General features: G+C 58.6%; 2 protein-coding genes across 3 annotated transcripts in view; both read left to right on the top strand.

The window, feature by feature from the left end:
* Positions 1-7,660, top strand: part of KIAA0319L (KIAA0319 like) — a 31,230-nt gene extending 23,570 nt beyond the window's left edge. The window contains exons 17-21 of the mRNA XM_086765243.1: positions 1,692-1,834; positions 2,697-2,819; positions 3,365-3,455; positions 3,813-3,904; positions 5,928-7,660. Of these exons, the coding sequence (XP_086621369.1) occupies positions 1,692-1,834; positions 2,697-2,819; positions 3,365-3,455; positions 3,813-3,904; positions 5,928-6,115 (637 nt within the window). The 3' untranslated portion in view covers positions 6,116-7,660. The remainder of the gene's footprint in view (positions 1-1,691; positions 1,835-2,696; positions 2,820-3,364; positions 3,456-3,812; positions 3,905-5,927) is intronic.
* An 8,766-nt stretch (positions 7,661-16,426) lies between these two features.
* LOC147598072 (interferon alpha-inducible protein 27-like protein 1) lies at positions 16,427-19,199 on the top strand. 2 transcript variants are annotated; one of them, XM_086765208.1, is made up of 5 exons: positions 16,494-16,733; positions 17,013-17,071; positions 17,237-17,275; positions 18,296-18,457; positions 18,927-19,199. In XM_086765208.1, exons 1-5 carry the CDS (start codon positions 16,699-16,701, stop codon positions 19,034-19,036), a joined length of 405 nt encoding a protein of 134 aa, XP_086621334.1. In that variant the 5' UTR covers positions 16,494-16,698; the 3' UTR covers positions 19,037-19,199. The 2 variants fall into 2 exon arrangements, with proteins under 2 accessions (XP_086621335.1, XP_086621334.1); XM_086765209.1 differs by lacking the exon at positions 17,237-17,275 and having other exon boundaries at positions 16,427-16,733.
* The last annotated feature ends 820 nt before the right edge of the window (positions 19,200-20,019 follow it).

Raw genomic sequence — 20,019 nt, 5'->3', positions numbered from 1 at the left:
TACATCAGCTTCAGTTTAATGTAAAATTAAATGTTGAAAACCAGTGTCATTTTTGTCTGAAGAGATAAGGAAAACTTTGGTTTGATTGCCTTTTAGCTTACAGTAAACTCCAGCTGATCTCTGTAGACAATAGAAGTTTGCTTATAGGCAGGGCTGTGGGCCAGGGTCTTGCTGCCTGCCTGGCCAGTGTTGCTCAGCTCCAAGTGCAGTAACCACCAAGTCGTACAAGGGAGGTCCAGCCCAGCTGGATCCTGGCCATGCTGCTTTGCCCTTAAAATACCTGCCTGAGTTCAGCTTTCCGCCTCCGCGCAAATGGCTGGTCTGGGAAGCTCACTGTTCTGCAGAAAAATTCAGCGACTGCTGCCGTGGTGTTGTCACAGCAACAGCTACTCCCTGCTAACAGCAGTCCGTCGCTACTGTAGGTGTGTTTGTGGACGCCTGAACGTGCATGGCAACAGGCTTACCAGGGGCAGAGAGGTAATCTCTTGAAATAAGTGCAATACTGCACTTAATTTTTACTAAAAGTGGAGTAGTTTTAAGGTATATTAAGCACTGAAAAAGATTTAAGAGATGTGCTTAATTCATGCAGCAAGTCAGCAATAAATCTGGAGTTACACTTTACACTTTCCTGAGTTCAGTAATGTTCCTTCGTGTCCACGTTGCCTGCTGTAGCAGTAAAATCAGAATTCATTGTCTGTGCACACCTAAAGAGCTCAGAGCAGAGGAGCCAGCACTTTCTGATGTAATATTACCTTTCTGTCTGCCGTGACCAGGCCAGTTGCCACTGTTCTTCGCTGAGTAAGGCAAGTAAGGGATTCTTGTAATTAATGCTTCATCTGTTTATATGTTTATTAAGTAGAAAAACGAGTGGGAAGTGTTATAAAAGAACAGAGATTATTTTCTGACAGATGGCTTTAAGATCCCATTTTTGCCTCAACTGTCAAAGTAACCTGTACTGTTTGAAAAAAGATCTTTTTCCTCTGGCTGCTAGTTTTTTTTCCCCACATACTCTGAGGGCTTCACTAATAATCCTGTTGACTCATAGGCTCACTGGCAATAATAAATCTGAAACATTCGTGCATCCTCTTGTGAATCTGAAGGATACACAGGGCTCTGCGAGGCTAGCGAGCCTAAGGGAGCAAGTTTTTCCGTTGTAAAGTTAACGGAATAAAAGATACAGAATACAGTATCCTCTACACTTGTGCTTTTTTCTGGCTGTAGCACTTTGCGCATTCAAACTAAGCTTTGCAGAAGACTGTAAACCTTCCCTGTCTCATCTGATGCTGGAGCTCTGTGCTGAGCAGTTAAATGAGCCCCCAAGTTCCACATGTAGTAAGGTCTAAGGATCCTACAGAGAGGGAAGGAAGAGATTATGGAAATAGCAGGACCTTAAAGTTTGGGGGTGCGGATGCTTGGCATGAACATGCAAAGATGTATTTAATTAGCAAACCATTAGCAAACGTGAGAACAGTCCAGCCCTAGCTTTGAAAATATGGATGGATCAGATGTCCCAAAGGGTTTTCTACTGCATGACCAGGTCTACCGTTATTGCTTTCAAGATGGAGCCAGAAGTGTAGTCTTCAGGTAACTTTGGGATTCTGAGTAAGTCCCTCTAATGACAGACTGAGGAGAATTGCTCTCTACCTGATGTTTGGAGAAGCAGCAGATAATAATTTTTGTCTGACTTCCAGCACGAAGATGGTGTTTTTTGTACAGAACCAGCCTCCCCATCAGATATTCAAAGGACGAGAGGTAGCCTGGACGCTAAAAAACGAACTACGGAAACAACAGTCGGACTTCCTCATCTTCCGGGCGTTAGAAATTAACACAGTCAGTAAGTAAGAGTCGCTGTGGTACAAGCTAATGTCTTTTCCCTTCTTCTCAGGTGCCTGCCAGAATAAGGACCTTTGTGTGTGCTAAAAACGCTTGCGTGTGCACACGCATACACTCACTCCAGTAGCTTTTTTGTGTTAGTAAATGGGAAACAGAAAGATGAGTTTCTTAGACTATACAGTCATCGCTTTTTTCCCAATTGATTCTGTCTGTTCACTATTCAACTTCATGTAAATAGTTACTTGTAGTGCTGTTGGGAATATAAGAATTTGCAAAATCAAAAACAGATTGATACTTAGGAAACAAAAATATGATGTTAATGGAATACATCCAGAGTGTCATACTGGAAAAGATAAAACTACAGATCTCGGTAGCTGTGAACATACTCATTTTCTCTGCAGCACATATGTCAGTTTGAAGGAAATGTTTCCTTTCTATCATTTTTTTTACAACTTTATATTAGCACTGGGTGCTTTTTGTGGCCTTCAAAAGCCACTCTTCAGTTCTGTTTGGTCACTTTAAAGGATCTGTTTGCTTCTTGTAGTCTGTGTCACAGACTGGGTTTGCATTTGAAAATCAATCTGATTTAAAAACATTTACTTAAGAAATTCCATAACTTTTATATCAAAATCATGGTTTATTAGGCAAAATTTTCCTAGCATGTGTTATGTTGTTAGTAAAGCGGGAGTTTTTTATTTGGCCTGAGGCTTAATTTACACTCTTAAGGCTAAGCTAAGAGGATGAACTATGGAGTGATGAGATTCAAGTTACAGCCTATGGGGGTTGGCTGTATTGAGCTCTGCTGTCCCATTTTTGCCTCATGTGCACGTCGTTCTGTTCACCTTGCTGATTTTGGTCCCTAGCGTGTCAGCTGAACTGCTCTGAGCATGGCCGCTGCGACTCCTTCACCAAGCGTTGCATCTGTGATCCCTTCTGGATGGAGAACTTCGTCAGGGTGCAGATGGGGGACGGCGAAAGCAACTGTGGTACGTGCAGGCTCCCGGGGATTGTCCAGCTTTGGAGAGCAAACAGGGCTTGAAGCCCAGGGCGGGCAGAGTAACAGGTGGCTGCCTTCTCCTGGTGTCTCTGACATGGTGCTCGCACAATGAGATGGTCCCTACCCTGGTCTCACTGCGCGTTACCTTCTAGGCAGGCGATAGTTGATAGGGAAGCAACTCCTCTTCAGACCCTCTCGGTGAACACTTCCTAGGAGTTGAGTCCATCCTTAGCGTATAAATCACCCCTCTTTTCTGTCGTGCCCCTACAGAGGCTTTCCTGCTACAGGAAAGCAGATTTTATAAATGAACACCCGTTGCAAAATGCCCTTGTACAGCAAGTCCGCACACTGGATCTCAAGCCCCTGGCTTGCGTAGGTGAGTTAGTGGTGCTGGCAGTGACGGATGCTAGCCTCTCATTCTGCAAAGGGTCAGGCCTTTCTTTTTCTTTCCCCCAAGAACAGTAATCTAAAGCGCACACTGTCAGCTGTACGAGGTGCCAAAACGTCTTTATCTCTGGGGTGTTTTGCTTTCAGAGTGGAGCGTGCTGTATGTGATCATTGCATCTTTCGTCATTGTGGTCGCCTGTGGAATCTTATCCTGGATGGTGATCTGCTGTTGCAAGAGGTGGGACTGGGGCCGTAACCCCCACTGTATCAGTGCTTCAGAGACGAGTAGCTGCGTTAGGAGGTGAAAGATTCAAACCCATCGTCCCAGCAGGTCGTCTGCTTCGCCCTGGGATGTTAGTTTTTGTCGCTCTGTTTCAAGTGAAAAACTGAAGTCCTGGAACTCTGGGTTCAGTTAAGAAGCGAGATTTGGATTAGCCTATAAACGTGCAACTAAAGCAATGTTTGTAATGTTTTGCTTTGTGATACAAACATAATTTGAAATAAGCGAGCACTCTAGCTTTGAGGATCAGAGTTGTTTTATCTTCCAGCTTTTGTAGAAATAGACTGCCTCTTAATTCCCTTTCTTCCCCTTTAGACGAAAAGGAAAATCCAAAAGAAAAAGCAAGTACAAGATTTTGGATGCAACAGATCAAGAAAGCCTGGAGTTAAAACCAAATCCCAAAGCAGGTAAAACATGAGAGGGAAGAGCTCAGCGTTTCCAGAATGCTGACTAAGAACGTTTAAGTCTGTGGACTTAAAATCACAGTGTGAAACAAACGTGGTGTTAGGCACTGACAGACGAGTCTCAGGAGATCGAAGAGCTTGTTTCAGATCAGTATACAGGGTGTTTAGTCGCGTTATCTAACTCTTGAGTTTGGAAACTGGGGCTGAAATGGGCCTGGACCTGATGCCTCCGGTGCGTATCACAGAAGTACTACGTGGCTGCCTGTGAGCTGTGCAGACCAGTCTGATCCAGGAAGCCCCAAACTGGGTCTTCGCTATAACTTCTCTTGCTCTAAAGTTTTCCACTGGCTCCTGGCAGTTTGCTTCTTGCCAGCGTGCAGTTCCTTGGCCTCAGTCTAAAGCAAAGCATGAAGTCATGTCACTAAGCATTTCGCTGAACTGATCAAGTTTGGCTACTAAGCAGAGAGATACCTGAAAATGCTCATGGACTGGAGAGAGCTATGTTTATTTCTGCCCCTGTATTCTTACACCCCAAACGACTTGTTCATAAACTTATTCATTCTTCTCCTTGTGAGTATCGGGTTCTGAAAGTTCCACGTTTTAGCTCATCCTCCAGTTTTTCCAGGAAGCAAAGGCTTATCTTAGGAGGGGGACCCATGAAGTCCTCAGTGCTCTGTGTGGCTCCAGGCCCCTTGGCCCATTCCTAAAGTCAGTAATTTGTCTTCAGTGTGCTTAGCCAGCATTTTCCTGTGCACATTGCTGTCCTGGAGAGTGCTAGTCAGGTGCTTTGCAGAGATCATTGAGTTACTTCAGGCTGGAGCAGTTTTGCTGCGGTTGTATCTGATACCTGAACCGAGCCGTGGTCACCTGCTGACTGGCCAGGAGAGGAGGAAGATGTGGGAAAGTGTGTGCGAAGCACAGCCCCACCAAACGTTGGGGAGCACTTCAGCTGCTGAAATACACGTGTCAAATAAGAGCGTGCGTCCTAGTTTTGGTTAGAGGAGGAGTTATTTTAACTGTGCGTGGAAAATAGTCCCTGATCCTTGTTTTCTGCTGGAAATGAACTGCTCATCCTGATATTATCCCGTGTAATGGTGTTCCAGCAAAGTGAGCAGTGCCCAACGGCAGCATTGGAGGGCATGGCAGCGACAGAGCTGATCAGACAACTCCTCTGAGAACCAGGCCGTCCCAGCTGCACAAATAGGGGTACTCTTGAGGAGAAACCCAGTGTTTTTTCCTCCCTCAGCACCCAACTCTGCTTTAATCTGACCATCTGTCACCCTGCACAGGAGAGCCCCGCTGTTGAATAAAGGGCACATTGTTCTGCAGTCTGTAGCAAGTGTGCCTCAACCGTTTGCTCTCTGTTTACTAAACTCATCTTGCTTCTTCCGAGGCTGGCTGCTGACTGAAGTCTTTCTCCCTGCTAGATATGTCCAGGGAGCTTTCTGCTAACCGAGGAAATGTTGTATTTCTCCGTTCAGGAACAGCTAAATTTAAGTATTTCCTCTGCTGACAATGTCAGTAAATGTCTCTCTCCTGTCCTTGTGCGTTAATCTAAATTCAGCCCGCTAATTTATCTCTCTTCCCTTTCAGGCAAGAGAAGCAGGGATGAGAGTAGGGAGGGTGGTAAGGATGCAGCGATCTTCCCTCGCACACTTGCGTGTTCTCTTTACTACAGCGTTAGCCCTCAGAGAGCTTTCTAGGCAACGCCCCGAGCAAGGTCAGGGAGACAAAGCTCCCACGTATCCTCACAGCCCCTTCTGGAAATGTAATTTGCTTTCCTACCAGTTTTGGTGCTTTGCACTATCTTGAAGTGTCTGTGTGACCTCTGTCATGCCAGAGTATCTGAAACAGGATGGCTTTGGCTTCAGCGTTTGAAGGAGTAAGTGACAGACACAGGAAAGTCTGATTAGGCTCCCCCTTTGACATGGTAGGAAAACGAGACTTAAAAGAGAGAATGGAGTAAGGTGAGGTGGTTGACCGGCATTAAAAGTGTTTTTAACTTAAGAATCTTTCTCCTTCAAAGGCAGCAGACAGAAAGCCCAGGTCCTCAACACTAGCCTGATGCACTCGGAATCTGAACTGGACAGCGATGAAGCCATCTTCACGTGGCCTGACCGCGAAAAAGGGAAACTGCTGCGTAGCCAGAATGGCTCCTTACGCAATGGGCAAGTGATGCTCAAAGCCAAGAACCAGAGGGAGGAAATTCTATAGCTCCCCTCAGGCCTTAGCTGCAGCTCAGTGGGCAAGGCCACCCCTGTCCCTATCCTACAAGGGCCTTTGGAGGCCAGTTTGATTAGGACAACGCTGCTAACTTGTTTCACAGAAAATAACTTTGGTTTTGTGGGTTTCTTTTCATTCATTTAAAACTGGTTGTACTTGAAATTGAACTTCAAGGGAAATTAAAGGGAGGAGAAGGCAACTGTGAATCCCAAGCGAAGCATCAGAAAAGACAGAGCTGGCACCTGGAGAGCGGCAGGACAGAACCACTTGGAACGACTGTGAATGTGCAGGACCCTCCTAGCCCACCTCAGGCTGCCGTGGAGGAAACACCCGTGGACTTGCAGCTCGCTTGCCCTGGGAGCTCCTCGGAGAAGGAAGGTCAAGGCTGTGCTTTGAGCTGTGCTCTGAGCTCCCTTCAGGCTCCAGTAGCCTACCACGGGCTACTTCTGCTGTTGAGCAGCTTTCTTCTCTCACTCCCACCTTCCCGAATGGTTTAAGCACTATTTTAATTTAGACTTGTCTGTTCACATGCACTTGGCCGCTTTTGGAGCGTAGAGGAGGGGGAATGTAAACACTACAGTCACACTCCATCAGCTTGCAGGTAGGAGAGGGCTTTGTAGCTGTTCTAAATTATTGTCAGGCTTTTCTCACTGGGGATGTTGATGACGCAGTGCCTGTTCTGACGTGAAAAGCTGGCCTGTCTGTGGTAATTGGCTGGGCTAGAAGACCCCCTCCTGCAGCAAGCTCCTGCTGGGTACCAGAGCCGGGAGGGGACCCCGCCTTTGGTACCTGTGTTTAACATCTGGCCTAATTCCAAAGCTGTGAGATGTTGTTCAGTGGCCCCAGCACCTTCTGTTGGTCGCCAAGCCGTCCGTGAGTCTGGACATTAACCATATCTGTTATGAAACGCCATACACTGGGGGTTTGGGCTTGTTTTTTATTTTTTTTTTCTCCTTAAAATTTGCACAAGCCTGGCAAACAGGGGTTGATATCTTCAGTCCTCAGCAGCTGGCAGCTCCCTCCGGCTGGCAGCTTCGTGGCCTCATGTTGTTACGGCTGAAGAGTCCTGCGTGTTCCTAACGCCGTGCGAAGTACGCGCCTGGTGTCCTTTAATCGGTGGAAAAGGGAACTCTGGGTACCTGAGGGCATCGCGTGGTGGGTGCCAGCAGCAAGAGGCGTCGTTTCTGCCGCCCGGGCTCTGCGAGGCAGGTCCTTTCTCGTACCTGCTGCGTTATCTCACTGTGCTGCTTTCGTGAGTTGCACCCCTGTCCTCGGGCAGAAATTGGCCTCTTGCTGGCGTGAAGGATGCCACTGCTCCTCTGTGGATGGGTGGGCAGTTTATTGCCTGTCTTTGTGTTTAATTTAAAAACTGGAAACTTGTTTAATTGGCTTTTTTTTTTTTTTTTTTTGAGCTATGAAAGCCAGAAGGCTTTAACTTCCTCGGTTCTATTTATATTGCTGCACTACTGATTTGTGTTGAGCTAGATGAAGATTAAACACTATTGAATGCGAGGGAATGTTCCGTCGCTGAATGTGGTCGTGGCTGCTGCTGAGTTTATTTTTCTGGGCAATCAGCTGGCTTCCTCGGGCACCAGCGCCGGAGCCTGCTGCTCTGCCGAGTCCCGAGGCATCCGCCTCCTGCCCTCCCGCCTCTGCCAGGCACAGGGCTTGCCTCTCGCTCGCCTGCGTCACCGCGCGGGCCACCCTCCGGCTTCTCCGTCACCAGCCAGGCTTCCCCTTCCCGGGCTGCTCCTGCACCCGCTCTCCCAAGGGCTCCTTCCCTCGCAGGCGCCTGGGACCACACACGGGACAGCTGACCCCCCGCGGGTGCAGGAGAGCTGGGCGATGGCCGGACACTTAACTCTTGGGTGACGCCGCACTCGGATGCGTTTCCCTTCTTGGGATGTAACATGAACAGACTACGAGAAAATGAGGTTTTGGAGCTGCAGGGATGGATCAGATGTGGTCCTGGGACCGTGCCTGGGAGCATTTTCTGCTCTCACAGCAGAGCTGTTGGGCTCTTGCTGGTTCTGGCCCTGGGGCTCGTGTTTTTGAGCCTCTCGCTCCCGCCCGTCCCAGCGAAGTCCCCCCTGCAGCAGGTCGGGGCTGGGTGCAGGGTTCTGCCATCAGGCGTTTGTTGCTGCAGAGATCAGCTCCCCTCACCGGAGACGCAGCGCGTGCTTTCAAGCAAGCCTGGCTGCTTGGTGCAGAGCCAGGAAGAATTAACATCCATGCAGCTGTTGCCGCCAGCACCTTTGTTTAGCTGAGGTTATTGTCTTCGGCCTCACATTTCACTGTGGGGTAAGGAGCGTTTGGGTTGGGGTGCTGTGGTGAGCTGGCAGCACCGCCCGCCAAGGCTGGATTTTGCGGTGGGCTGTGGCGTTCCCTCCACGCCGAGTTAATCGTTTGTCATCGCCAGCGCAGGTTTGTGACAGCAGGAGCTCCCAGTAGACTCCCAGCTCCCATTAGTATTCCCGGCTGTGCAGCCTCCTCCTCGCTCCGCGTGTTAACCCTCTGTGCCGCTGAGCCCTCACCGTCACCGGGCTGCAGGAAACAGGGACGCGCAGCAGCCGCGCCCCGGCCGCGTGGGAGCACGAGGGCCTGGGAAGCGGGCGGAGGCGCGGGGACCCTCCCAGGTGAAGGCGGTAACTTTTGGCCCGACGCGGGGACGGCGCGGGCTCTCTGCTTTGGCGCGCCGTTAGCGCCGGCCTCTCCCCAGGTGTTATTTTGAAATCCCTCGCCGCCCTCTCCTCCTGCCCGGTGGCGTCGCTAAGATCGCGGCGGGTCTTCCCCGAGCGCCGGGAGCGGGGCAAGGTTTCTGCATTGCTATGCAGTGTGATTGCACAATTAGGGACGCTGGTGACGAGCTACCCGTGAGTGGAAGTTAAAAGCTGAGACATCTGTCGGATGAACCACCGGCTTCACTTGGTTTTCTTTTCTTCTTTAACATGTTCAAGCACTGGTGAAGATGTGGGGGGCAAATGTTGTGATCTAGGTTTAAATAGTTTGCTCTTAAGTCTTTTCTTTGTTCTTGTGTGTAGCGGGGGCTGCTCAACCTGCCTGAACTTTGGTTTAACGATGTTTGTTGATTGCAGTGTCACTTGGATCCAAGTAATTTTTTTTAAAACACAGTATTTCTTGCAAATAAACAGGGAACATGTTTTGCTGCTGCTCAGCTTGCTTCTTTTCTTTCTCCGGTCTCAGCTGGGAGACGGTTCCCAGTAACACCACCGTGCTCTTTGGGCAAGAATGGGAAGTCCTCTCGCATTCCTCGCGCCCAGTGCCTGGCAGCAGGGTCTGGGCGGGCGCTGCTGGCCGAGGGACGGCCCTTGTCCCTGTCCTGTGGCATGCAGCGGGGCTGTGGTGCCAGCACAGCTAAGGGAGCTGCCAAGAGAGGGCCAAGTCCGCTCCTCACTCCGCAACCAGTGCAGCCACCTCTGCGTGCTGGTCGCTGTGCCTTGCGTAGGGCGCAGGAGAGGCCGAGCCTCGCGCGACGGGCCCTGCGTTTGTGTTTTGACCCCTGGTTTGCTTATCTGCCCCCACTTCAGCGCAACCAAAACTCGCTTCTGCTACTCGAAGCTGCCTTTCAACCGAAGCCCTGACCGGATTCGGCATCCCTGGCCCACCCAGGGCTCTTCCCTGGCAGCCGAGGCAGGACAAGACTCTTGATTTCACTGGAAAGCGAAACAGCAGCAGCGTCGGGGCTCAGGCTGCACCCCACAGGGATAACTGTTTCTCCTAACGGAGCAGAGGAACACTTATTAATTAGTGGAGTCCTTGAAGGCGATGACGAAGGCTGCCCAGCTGTCGCTGTGGCTGGCTGCTGTGGGGAGCGCTCCTTCGCGCCGCGGCGGCCAGAAGGGACCCGACGGCACCGCAGGACGCGGGTTTTCCGGAGAGAGGAGGAGGCTCACCTTCAGCGCTGCCCTTCCGTCCGTGGGCATCTCGCTGGGGCCCTTGGAGTTCACGCTGCTCAATGTCACCCAAGGACGTGAGAGACCAACTGTGCTGGGCTCCCCAGCCCACTGCCTCTGCCCACCCACGCCGCAGCAGCTGCCTTTGAAGTAAAGCCCCCCCATCGCCCCCCGGGCACCCACAGCTCCCCATGCCTGGCAGCAGCCAGCCCTTGCTGCTGGAGATCCGAGGCAGCTGGAGGCTCCTGCCTGCCACCGCTGTGCCATGGGTGCCCAGCTGGGTCCCTTCCCCTTGTGTCACCCAGCTCTGCTATTTTTTTTTTCCCTTCTCCTCGCTCGCTGTCCCTGCGTAAGCTCTCCAAAGGGCTGCCCTTTCCCGGCTGCTCCCAGCCGCCTCCCTTTGCTGGCTGCTCGGCATCGCTCCACGTGTGCTGGCTCCTTGCAGAGGTGCGGGCGGAGACCCAGCAGGCGCTCGCTCACTGCAAGGGAGCCCCCGTGTCCCCCAGCTGCGGGCTCTCGGGGCTCGGCTTCTGGGGGGGAAAGCTTGCCACAGCCCCGGGGCAGCGCGGGTAAGAGCCGGGATTGCTCGCTGCCCCGAGGGCAAACGCTGCTCCTGCCTCGGAGCCACCCCAGCTTCGTTAGCGGAGAGAAATCTCGGAGAAACAGATTTTGTTGCAGGAATTTCACAGCTCAAGAAACTGAGGCAGCGGTGACCGCGGCCAAGGCAGCAGCTCAAGGGCTCTGCGCGCCTCTGCGGTGGCCGTCCCGGCGTTTTGGTGGTTCAGCGGCACGGGGAAGCCCCGGGGTCCCGTGGGGAAGCGGGTGCGTGGATGTGGCCCCTGGCACGGCGATGCTGCAGCCGACTGAGCCTGAGACCAGAGTGCCTGCGGGGCTGCAACGTACGGAGCCGCAAATTCAACCCCGAGCTCCCCAGCTCCGCCTGGCCCTCCCTGAGCAGTGCCCGTGCCTGGAGGAGTTAAACAAGAAAAAGGCTCTTTCTGGAGCCTCGAGGGAGAGCGTGTTTTTATTCTCAGCCCTCTGCCTGCGCTGTCCTTGCTCCGAGCATGCGGATTTGGCCCTGCTCCCCAGAGCCTCCCCGTCGTTGGGATTCCCTGGATGGCTGCTGCTTCGCCTCTTCCAGGCGGGCTCTCCCCGGCCTCGGCGCCCGCGCTGCCAGGAGCTCCCACGCCTCACCCGGGAGAGGCCGGGGTCCGCAGGGTGCTCAGCTGGAGGAGCCACCCCGGCTGCTCTGGCTGCGCCCCAGCCCTGGGCCGCAGCACCCTGTGCGTCCCTCCTGCCCGGACGCGGACCCGCCGTTGGTCCCTGGGTCGCTGCTGGCCCAGTGGGTCGGTTCCCGGCATTTTGGGGAGAGCGCGGGCTGGCTCGGGACGGGGGCTTTGCCCAGCAGCGCCTCCCCTCTCCGTGCCCTCGCCTACCGGAGCGGGGCCCCGAGGGGCGTCGGGGTGCGATGCGGGTGCTGCCATGCGGGCCCACGGGCACCGTCACCCTCCGTCCGTCCCTCCGTCCGTCCGTGCGGGGCCCCGCGCGCCAAGTGAGTCCATCTTTCCATTGTTCAAACAATCTCTTTTCCACACGCGGTGCCAAAGCCTCCCCGCTCGCTCCCGCGCGCGCCAGTATATTTAGCTGCCTCTAAGCCTCTACCTTTCCTTATATAGGAGAGGCCAAACGAATTTCGCACTCTCATTATTAATAGCCTGAGAGGAGCTCTTCGGAGCCTGCCAAAAATAGCAGGCAAACAGAGCGCACCCGGGGCGGGGAGGGCGTCGTGGCAGGCGGGGAGCCCCGGGACCGCGGCCGCAGGGACGCCGTGCTGCTTTTTCTGGCTTTTCCCTTTGGGAACCACAATCAGGTGTCTCCCAGCATCCTGCCCCCGCCGCAGCCCCGAGGTGGGGGTTCCCCTCGCCCTGCCAGCCCCTCACAGGCAGAGGTAGGACCGGCGGGAGCGCGGGGGCGGCGGGGTCCCGGGGTGGGCAGAGCAGCCCCGCACCCCCGGGCTGTGCTGCTCCGGATGCTGGAAGAGCTGTCCCATGGGTGCCGTGGCCACCCAGAACGGGTGGCCCAGGGCAGCCCGGGGATCCCCGGCCCCGTAGGATCCCCCCAGCCCAGGGGAGTCCCTATGACTGCGGGGGTGGCAGGTTTCGCCCTCCCAAGAACCCCACGGGCTCCGCTTCGCCCTCCGACCTGCCGCGGGGCCCAGCAGCACGTGTTGGCTCTCCCCATGGCGCCGGTCCAGGACCCCAGCGGGCACCCGGGGGACGCGGGGCAGGGGTGCCTGGCTGGGTGCTGCTGGCTGCCCCAGCTGGGAGGGAGAGGATTTCCCAGCAGAGATCACCCACACGGCATCCCCGAGCCGCGTGCCGGGGCATCGAGCCCGGGACGGGGCGTGCGAAGAGGGGGCCGCGGGGCGCCCAGCAAGCGGAGGGTCTTCACTTGCACCCGGAGGCACCGGTAGCCCAGGCAGGGTCTGCCTTAAATCCCTCCCTCCGTGGCAAGGAACTTCTTCAGCCAAACTGGAGGATGCTGCAAGCTGAACTGGAGGATGCTGCAAGCTCCTGCGGACGAGCCGGAGGAGTCCTGTGGCAAAGTCAAGGCGAGCGGGGAAGCGGCGTGCTCGTGGCGGGTGTCACCGCAGCCCGCCGTCACCAGCCGAACCCGCACCCGGCTGGTGTCACCTCCAGGACCGTAAGTGGCCGTGCGGGGTGAGAGGTGCGGGGTCTGGGGGTCTGCGGGAGGCGGGGGGGGCTCTCCCTGCCGCCAGCGTTTAACCTTCAGCGAGGTGGGCTGGGGATGCTGCTGCCGCCTGCGCTCGGCTCCCGGCAGCGGCTCGGTGTGGGCGAGGACGGGGCGACCCCCCGGGCTGGGGGTCACGGTGGCCCTGCACTGCTCGGGGTAGCGGGGGCGGAGGAGCGGGGCGGCAGCGAATTCTCCATGGGGCTGAGGGGGGCAATGGGGCACCCCCGGCCGGTCCCGGCTGCAGGGGGGCGGTGGGTGGTGGGTGCTTGGGTGGGTGGGCAGTGCAGCGGGGCAGAGCCCGGCCCGGCCGCCTGTGGGTGCCCCCCGGGAGCTGGGATGCCCTCGGCCACCCAAAACGGGGACACCCCACGCCGTGGGACGGGGCGGGAAGGGAAGCCCAACTCCTCGGCGCCTCGGTGTCGTGTTTTGGACACGCGTGGTGGGGGGAAGCGCTGACCCCCGCGGCCGGGGGCACCAGGGCTCCGCAGGCCACGTGCCCGCAGCCCCGAAAGGTGTGATGCCCACAGGCGAGGAGGTCGGGGTGCTCCCCCAGGCCCCCCCACCAGCGCTCCCCTCGCACCCACCTCCCTCCTCCTCGCTGGGCCTCTTGGTGTTTTTTAAGGCGCTCAGCGGCTGCCGCAGTGGGTTTGCTGGGGGTGGCCGGGCCGGGGGGAGCCCTTTGCGGGGGGGGGGGGGACATCGCTGAGCAGTAAAACTTGGAAAGGCCCCTGCGAGGCAGTGACCGCAGAGCCCGGCGGGGCACGCGGCGCTGGGGGGAGCAGGGAAGAAGGATGCTTCCTTTTATAGCCAGGCTGGGGCTGCTGGGTGCCGTGCGAGGGTGCCACCATCGCCAAGCCGGCACCCCCCGGCTCCTCTGCCCGCCCCCCCACCGCAAGGCCGTTCGCCCCCCGCACCCACAAACCCCTGCCCGGGGCAGGGAGCTGCTCTCGGGGTGCGTGAGGGACCTGGGGGCTGCCCGGGTTGGGGGGTCCGGGGAGGGGCGTCTGCAGCCATCAGCGTGGGGCGCGGGGCTGCCTGCGGCAGTGGGGGCACCCCCAGGGCTGCGGGGGGGCTTGCGCTGATGCGGGGGCGCAGAGAGAGCGGTGGGGCAGAGATGGGCCATGGGGTAGTGCAGGGGGGGTGGGAGCGGGCAGGGGCGGCCCACGCTGGGGCTGGGGGACATGGGGTCCCCCGGATGCGGGGAGCATCCCGTGGTGCTGGGTGCGGCCCCCCCAAGGTCACTGGGAGCGCCCGCCCGAGGGCTGTGGGGGCTGCGCCGTGGGACAGGGCTGTGTGGACCCCCGGGCTGGGGTCCCTCCAGCACCGCAGTGGGAGCCCGCCCAAGGTTAGCCCAGGTGGCTGGGGCTGAACTGGGCCGGGATGCCGCAGCCCTGACCCTGCGCCCTGGCTCCGGGGGCTCGGGGTGAGCGCAGCTGCCAGCTTTCGGCTCCCGCTGGGCCCCGACGGCCCCCGGGATCCCGTGCGGCAGCACCCCGCCACGCTGCGGGGCCGGCGGAGCCCGAAGGGTTACGTGGGTGCCTCTCTGGAGCCTCCAGCCTTGGGACACCCGCTCAGTCTGCTTTTTGGGGGACAGGGGTGCTGGTCCAACCCCACTGCTGCTGCTGGGCTGGGGACTTGGGTGCTGGGAGCTGTGGGGTGCCCAGCGGCGGGTCAGTGGGGACCGGCCACGCGGGAGGCCGTGGGGTGCTGGCGGAGCAGCCGGGGGGGGACGGCGGCCATGCTGGCAGCACCAGCGGTCTCCCAGCAGCATCGGTGCTGCCCGTGGGTGCCGCGAGCGGGGCCGGCGTGGTGAGGGGGTGCTTGGCACCCACTGGCTCCTTGCAGAGCGGCGCAGCGCGTGTGGCCATGGCTCCCGGCGCTGAGTCACAGCTGCACCACGCACAGCCAGCCCCGCATCCCTCCTGCCCTTGGCCCGCCCCCCCCATGCCCCCCTCGTGCCCCTGTCCTGGGACTGGCAGAGCTGGGACCCCTGGGACCCTGGCACTCGCCATCACTCCCGGGGTTGGGAGGTCACCAGGGTCAAGGCGCAGAGGGGCTGTGGTGACGGTCACCCCCTCCGTCGCCCTGCCCTTGCCGAGGGGCCCCCCCCCACCCCACTATGGTCTCAAGCCCCTCAGATCTCAGCCGAAACACCCCCCTCTCGTGGGCAGAGGCATCTCCGGGCTCAGACCCCCGGGCGGGGTGGGTGGGGGCGCGGGGGTCACCCAGCCACACCGAGCTGCACGTGCTACTCTGGCACACAGGGCACAGGGACGGGGACAGGGTGGTGGGGGCAGCCACCCCCCAAAATACAAGGCAGCGAGTGCATCCCCAGGCTGGGCACCCTCTAGCCGGCGCGGATGCCCCGCGTCCCAGGCACACGCGTTGGCCGTGGCACTGTCTCGCTCTCTGAACACGCGGGTCCCCTTGCTCCGGCGTGGCCGTGGGCGCCATGGGACCATTCGGGCAGCGCCAGCGCCGGGACGTGCCCGTGGCCGCCGACTCCCTCCGGGGTCCCAGCCTCTCCCTCCCATCCCTACATACTTCTTCATATGCCCATATGGAGTCGGCCGGCGTTATGGAATGTTAAGAAGTATGTATTTTTGGGCTGGGACCCCCACGTCGGGACCCCCCCGCCCCCATCACCAACGCCGGCCCAGGTGGTGCCTGCGGAGAGACGGTGCGTCCCTGGGGCTGGTAAAAAGGAACCAGATCAACTTGCAACTGGATTTGGTCCCCTTCAACCAGCTGCAGCGGCGCATGAGCTACGGCACCCGCTGCGCCCCGGCCCGAGGGGGCCGCGTCCCGTCTGAGAGGGCTCGGGGTGGGGAGTGGGAGCCGGGAGCAGGGGAAAGGGGGTTTGCGAAATAGGACTTTGGTTTTTGAGGGTGCCAGGTGGAGGGGAGGCAGCTGGAGGGGCTGCACCTCGCCTGCCAGCCCCTGGAGATCTCCGCGCTGTCCAGCCCACCCACGCTGCCCAGCACTGCCCCATAACTAGTGTGCCGTAAAGCCCCATAAACGCCCCGTAAGGCCCCATAACGCCTCATAAATACCCCATAACACACCATAATGCCCCATAACACCCCACAGATGCCCCATAGGGCCTCATAAAGCCCAAAAATGCCCCATAACACCCCACAGATGCCCCATAGGGCCTCATAAAGCCCCCAAATGCCCCACAACACCCCACAGATGCCCCATAGGGCCTCATAAAGCCCAAAAATGCCCCATAACACCCCACAGATGCCCCATAGTCCCCATAAATGCACCATAAAGCCTCATAAAAGCCCCACAGATGCCCCATAAAGTCCCATACATGTCCCATAAAGCCCCATAAGGCCCTATAAAGTCCCATAAATTCCCCTAGATGCCCTATAAATGCCCCATAAAGCCCCATAAGGTCCCATAAATCCCCATAGATGCCCCATAAAGCCCTATAAGTCCCCATAATGTCCCATAGATGCCCCATAAAGTCCCATACATGTCCCATAGAGCCCCACAAATCACCACAGATGCCCCATAAACCCCATAAATGCCCCATAAGGCCCCATAAAGCCCCATAGATGCCCCATAACTCCCCACAGATGCCCTATAATGTCCCACAAAGCCCCACAGATGCCTCATGAAGCCCAGCCGCCACGGCAAGGGGCGTGAGGAGCCTCTCTCCGCGCCCGTCGCATCGTCCCCTCCGCAGCCCCGTCCCCGAGGGGGGGGGTTGGGGCGGGGGGCAGGGGCAAAGGGTCCCCGCGGGGAGCAGCCCCGGGGTCCCACCCTCCCCGCCCCCACGCCAGCAGAGCCCGGCCCAGGCGGGGTTAACCCGAGACGGACCGGGAGCTCGGGGAAATCGAAACTCGACGGCACCGTTTCCCGGGGATTTGTTGTGCTGACGTCATCCAGGCCCCGCCCATGGCAGCAGATCCTCGCGGGCAGCGGACGGAGAGGTTCGGGGGCCGGGGTGCTGGGACCCCCGACGGGTGTTTGGGGACAGCACCCCCTTCTCGGGGTGGACGGGGGGCAAAAGCGGGGGGGCTGCTCGCCGGGGGGCTGCTCTCCAGGGAAGTCCTGGGCTGGGAAACAACGCGGGGTGTGGGATGGGGGGGGCTCTGCTTTTGTGGGGTGGCCGGTGGCTCGTGGCGGGGGGGAGAGGGAGGCCGGGCAGGAGAGCGAGACCCCCACGGACCCCGCTCTCCGCCCACGCAAGAAATTCTTCTTCCCCGAAGGAGCGGCCTCCGACGGGACACCCCTCTCTCCAGCAGCCCCCTTCGCCGTCCCACCATGGGTGAGCTCGCGTGGGCCGGGCCGTACCGGTAAAGCTGCCCCTTTCCCGGCGGTTTTGGGGCAAGGACGGGCGGCTGCCCCCCGGAGGGAGGCCGGGGTGGGGGGGCGGGATGGGGCTGGGGCCACCCCTGGGAGCTGACCGGCCCCGCTCTCTCCCCTGTCACAGATTTTCTCAGCTCTGCCATCGGAGCGACCGTGGGCGTGGGTAAGGAGCCGGTGGGCGCGGGGACGCCTGACGCCGTGCAGAAATAAATCGCTTTAACGGGGCTCCCCGCTGCTGCCCTGCGCACACAGACCCCCTCCCCAAAACGCTACCCTCCCGCAGACCCATGGGCAGGACCCCATCGATGCCCCCGGCTGGGGGGGAGGTGGGGTTGGTCCTGGGATGCCCCGCAGCACCCACCCTGCTCTGGGCTGTCCCGGGCGAGCCGGAGCTCTGCCTCTGCACCCCACTTCCATTTTGGGGCTGGGGGACACGGGGGGCTGAGGAGTGACCCGAGGGTGAGGGTTTTGCAGCCTGGGGACACACGCGTGACTGTGGGAGCGTCGCCGATGCTGGACTCGCTGTGGCTGCGGTGCCAGCAGCCCTGGGTGCTCTGGGCTTTGCCAGAGCAGGAATCCGTGGCCACCAGAACACTCTCTCCAAATCTGTGGCCACCAGAACGCTCTCTCTAAAAGCCACGGCCAATGGCTGCCGTAGCGCAGACGCTCTGTGAGCACTCCCGGCGCGGTGCCGCGGGCGACCGTGGCGTCACCGCGGTGCGCCCCATGTTTCGGCCTCCCCAGGGGTCCCTCAGGGTCTCCCCCGCTCTGGGGTGTCCCCCCGGCTGTGGGGACCCCCGATGGCCCCCAGGGAGGTGAGGTCTGGGCGGGGCTTCTCCTCCTTGGGGGGCTCCCTCAAGAAGTGGGGCGCAGCGGGGGCTGTCCCTGGGCTGGTAGTGGGGGACCCGGTCAGGCTGGGGGGGCTGCGACTGGCGGGGCTGGGGGGACTTTGGGCACAGCTGTGTGGGAAGGGGTGGCTCTGGCCTGGAACTCTGCACCCGCTGCTGCAGCCCCCCACGCCTCTCCTCTCCTCCCCGGGGAGGGGGTGTCCCCATCCCTGCACCCCGCAGCCCTCGCTCCCCGCTCTGACCCCTCTGTCCTTCCCGGGGGGCCGGATCCGGCACACTGGTGGTAGATGTGGGGTCGCAGAGACCACCCTAACGCCGCTGCGTCCTGCCTGCAGGAGTGGCACTCGTTGGCATCCCGGCAGGCATCTGCGCGCTGGGCTTTACGGGAGCCGGCATTGCCGCGGGGTCCGTGGCTGCCAAGATGATGTCGGCAGCGGCCATAGCCAACAACGGAGCCGTGGCTGCCGGCAGCACCGTGGCCGTGCTGCAGTCCATCGGTGAGTGGGGAGGGCGGGGGGGCTGAGGGTCATCCCCGGAGGGTTGCGGGGCAGGGGGGGTTATACGCGTGGCTTGCTGGAGAGCCAAACAAAGCCTTTAGCCCACGGCTGGGCTGAATCGCCCAAAACTGTGGGGAAGGGACAAATCCACGGACGCGGTACCCGGTACCACGACGCGGTAGGAAAAGTCAGGACGAGCTGGCGGGTAGGGCACCAAGGCTGAGGACGTCAGGGTGCAGGTAGGTGTCTGCTCTTCTAGCAAGAACAAACCTGCGTTTGTCGGCAGCGCAGGCCAGAGCCAGAAAGGGCCAGCAGAAACGGGCTGGCTGTGCCCGGGGGGCCGAGTCTGCTCCCAGGCAGCTCCCCGGCACAGTTTGGAGGGGTCCCTGGCTTTCTCTGCCTGGTGCTCGGTCCCTCAGCAGGCAGCAGCGATGCTCCCAGGCCATCACGCCTCTTTCTGTCTCCGCAGGAGCTGCAGGTCTCTCTCTTGGTGCCAAAGTTGGGCTGACATCTGCCATGGGCTCGCTCGGTGCAGTCATCGGTGGCCAGCTGTTTGACGGGGGAGACGGCTCGGAGTGACGAAGGCTGCTGAAGCCAGGAGGGTGCCTGAGCCCGAGGTCCCTGCCAGGCCGCGTGGCAGATGCTGGGAAGCCCCCCACAAACCACCCCCCTCTTTCCAACGACTCTGCGGATCTGCGGGAGCAGCGAGCGCGTTGAAACCAATAAAGTTGCTTTACGAGTGCGCGGTGCCGTGGTGGTCGGTGTGTGGTCGGGGCGCCGTCACCCCTCCGGATTCGCAGTGCTCCAGGAACAGACCCACACTTGCAGTTTTTTCCAGTCCTGCGCTCTCCCCCCGTGAAAAGCTGAGACGCTGGCAAGGCTGTAGGTCGGGTTTTTATAAACTGCGCTCAATTCACGTTGTGCCCAGAGCTGTTTTCTCAGCAGCCTCTTTAAATCCAAAGGTTACACCAGCTGCACAGGCACTCACCTGGCTGTGGGTGCACCAGCACAATTCAAAACAAGTGTAAACTTACTAAAAAAACCAAAATACGGGAGGTAAGTGATGGCGTTTCCATGTCACTGTGGCTCTTGGGCGACTCCGGCCTTCCAGGACGACAGAGCAAAGGAGACGCTGGGTCCCGAGGGGTCTCCTGCTCACTGCCGGCATCGGGCACCGCTCCAGCAGCCGCCGGTTCCCCTGCACTCGGTTTGGGGGAAGGCTGTAGCAAACTGCTGGTGACTGATCCAACTACAGCCCATCGCAGAGGCTTGGAAGGGGAGCAGAACTCGGTGTGAGCTGCCGTACGGCCACGCAGGGAAGAGCAAGGCTTGCTGTGAAGATATTAAGCTGCTGTTTTAATGCTGGCTTAAAAACAACTGAACCGTCCCCCGCGCAAAATCCGTGAGCTTCTACTTTTAAACTTAGATTCCAACATCATACAGGAAATGAGGATGTACTCTTTTATTAAGGTTAAAGGTTTTTAATCACTTTTCCAGAATACAGATACGATTCAAACAAAAACTATTTTTGGGGTCTCGATAATTCACTTATTAATACCATA

Source organism: Chlamydotis macqueenii, chromosome 22 (assembly GCF_036417535.1).
Source record: "Chlamydotis macqueenii isolate bChlMac1 chromosome 22, bChlMac1.mat, whole genome shotgun sequence".
Lineage (NCBI taxonomy): Eukaryota > Metazoa > Chordata > Aves > Otidiformes > Otididae > Chlamydotis > Chlamydotis macqueenii.
The sequence above is the reverse complement of the archived record's forward strand: the minus strand, read 5'-3'. Positions and strand labels throughout refer to the sequence as shown.

What these genes read in the sequence shown, in the direction of transcription:
- LOC147598072 (XM_086765208.1), top strand. Translation starts at nt 16,699, where the DNA reads ATGGCAGCAGATCCTCGCGGGCAGCGGACGGAGAG. An exon ending in CGCGGGCAGCGGACGGAGAG is followed by an intron (nt 16,734 to 17,012) that starts GTTCGGGGGCCG and finishes TCTTCCCCGAAG; the next exon opens with GAGCGGCCTCCGACGGGACA. An exon ending in CCTTCGCCGTCCCACCATGG is followed by an intron (nt 17,072 to 17,236) that starts GTGAGCTCGCGT and finishes CCCCTGTCACAG; the next exon opens with ATTTTCTCAGCTCTGCCATC.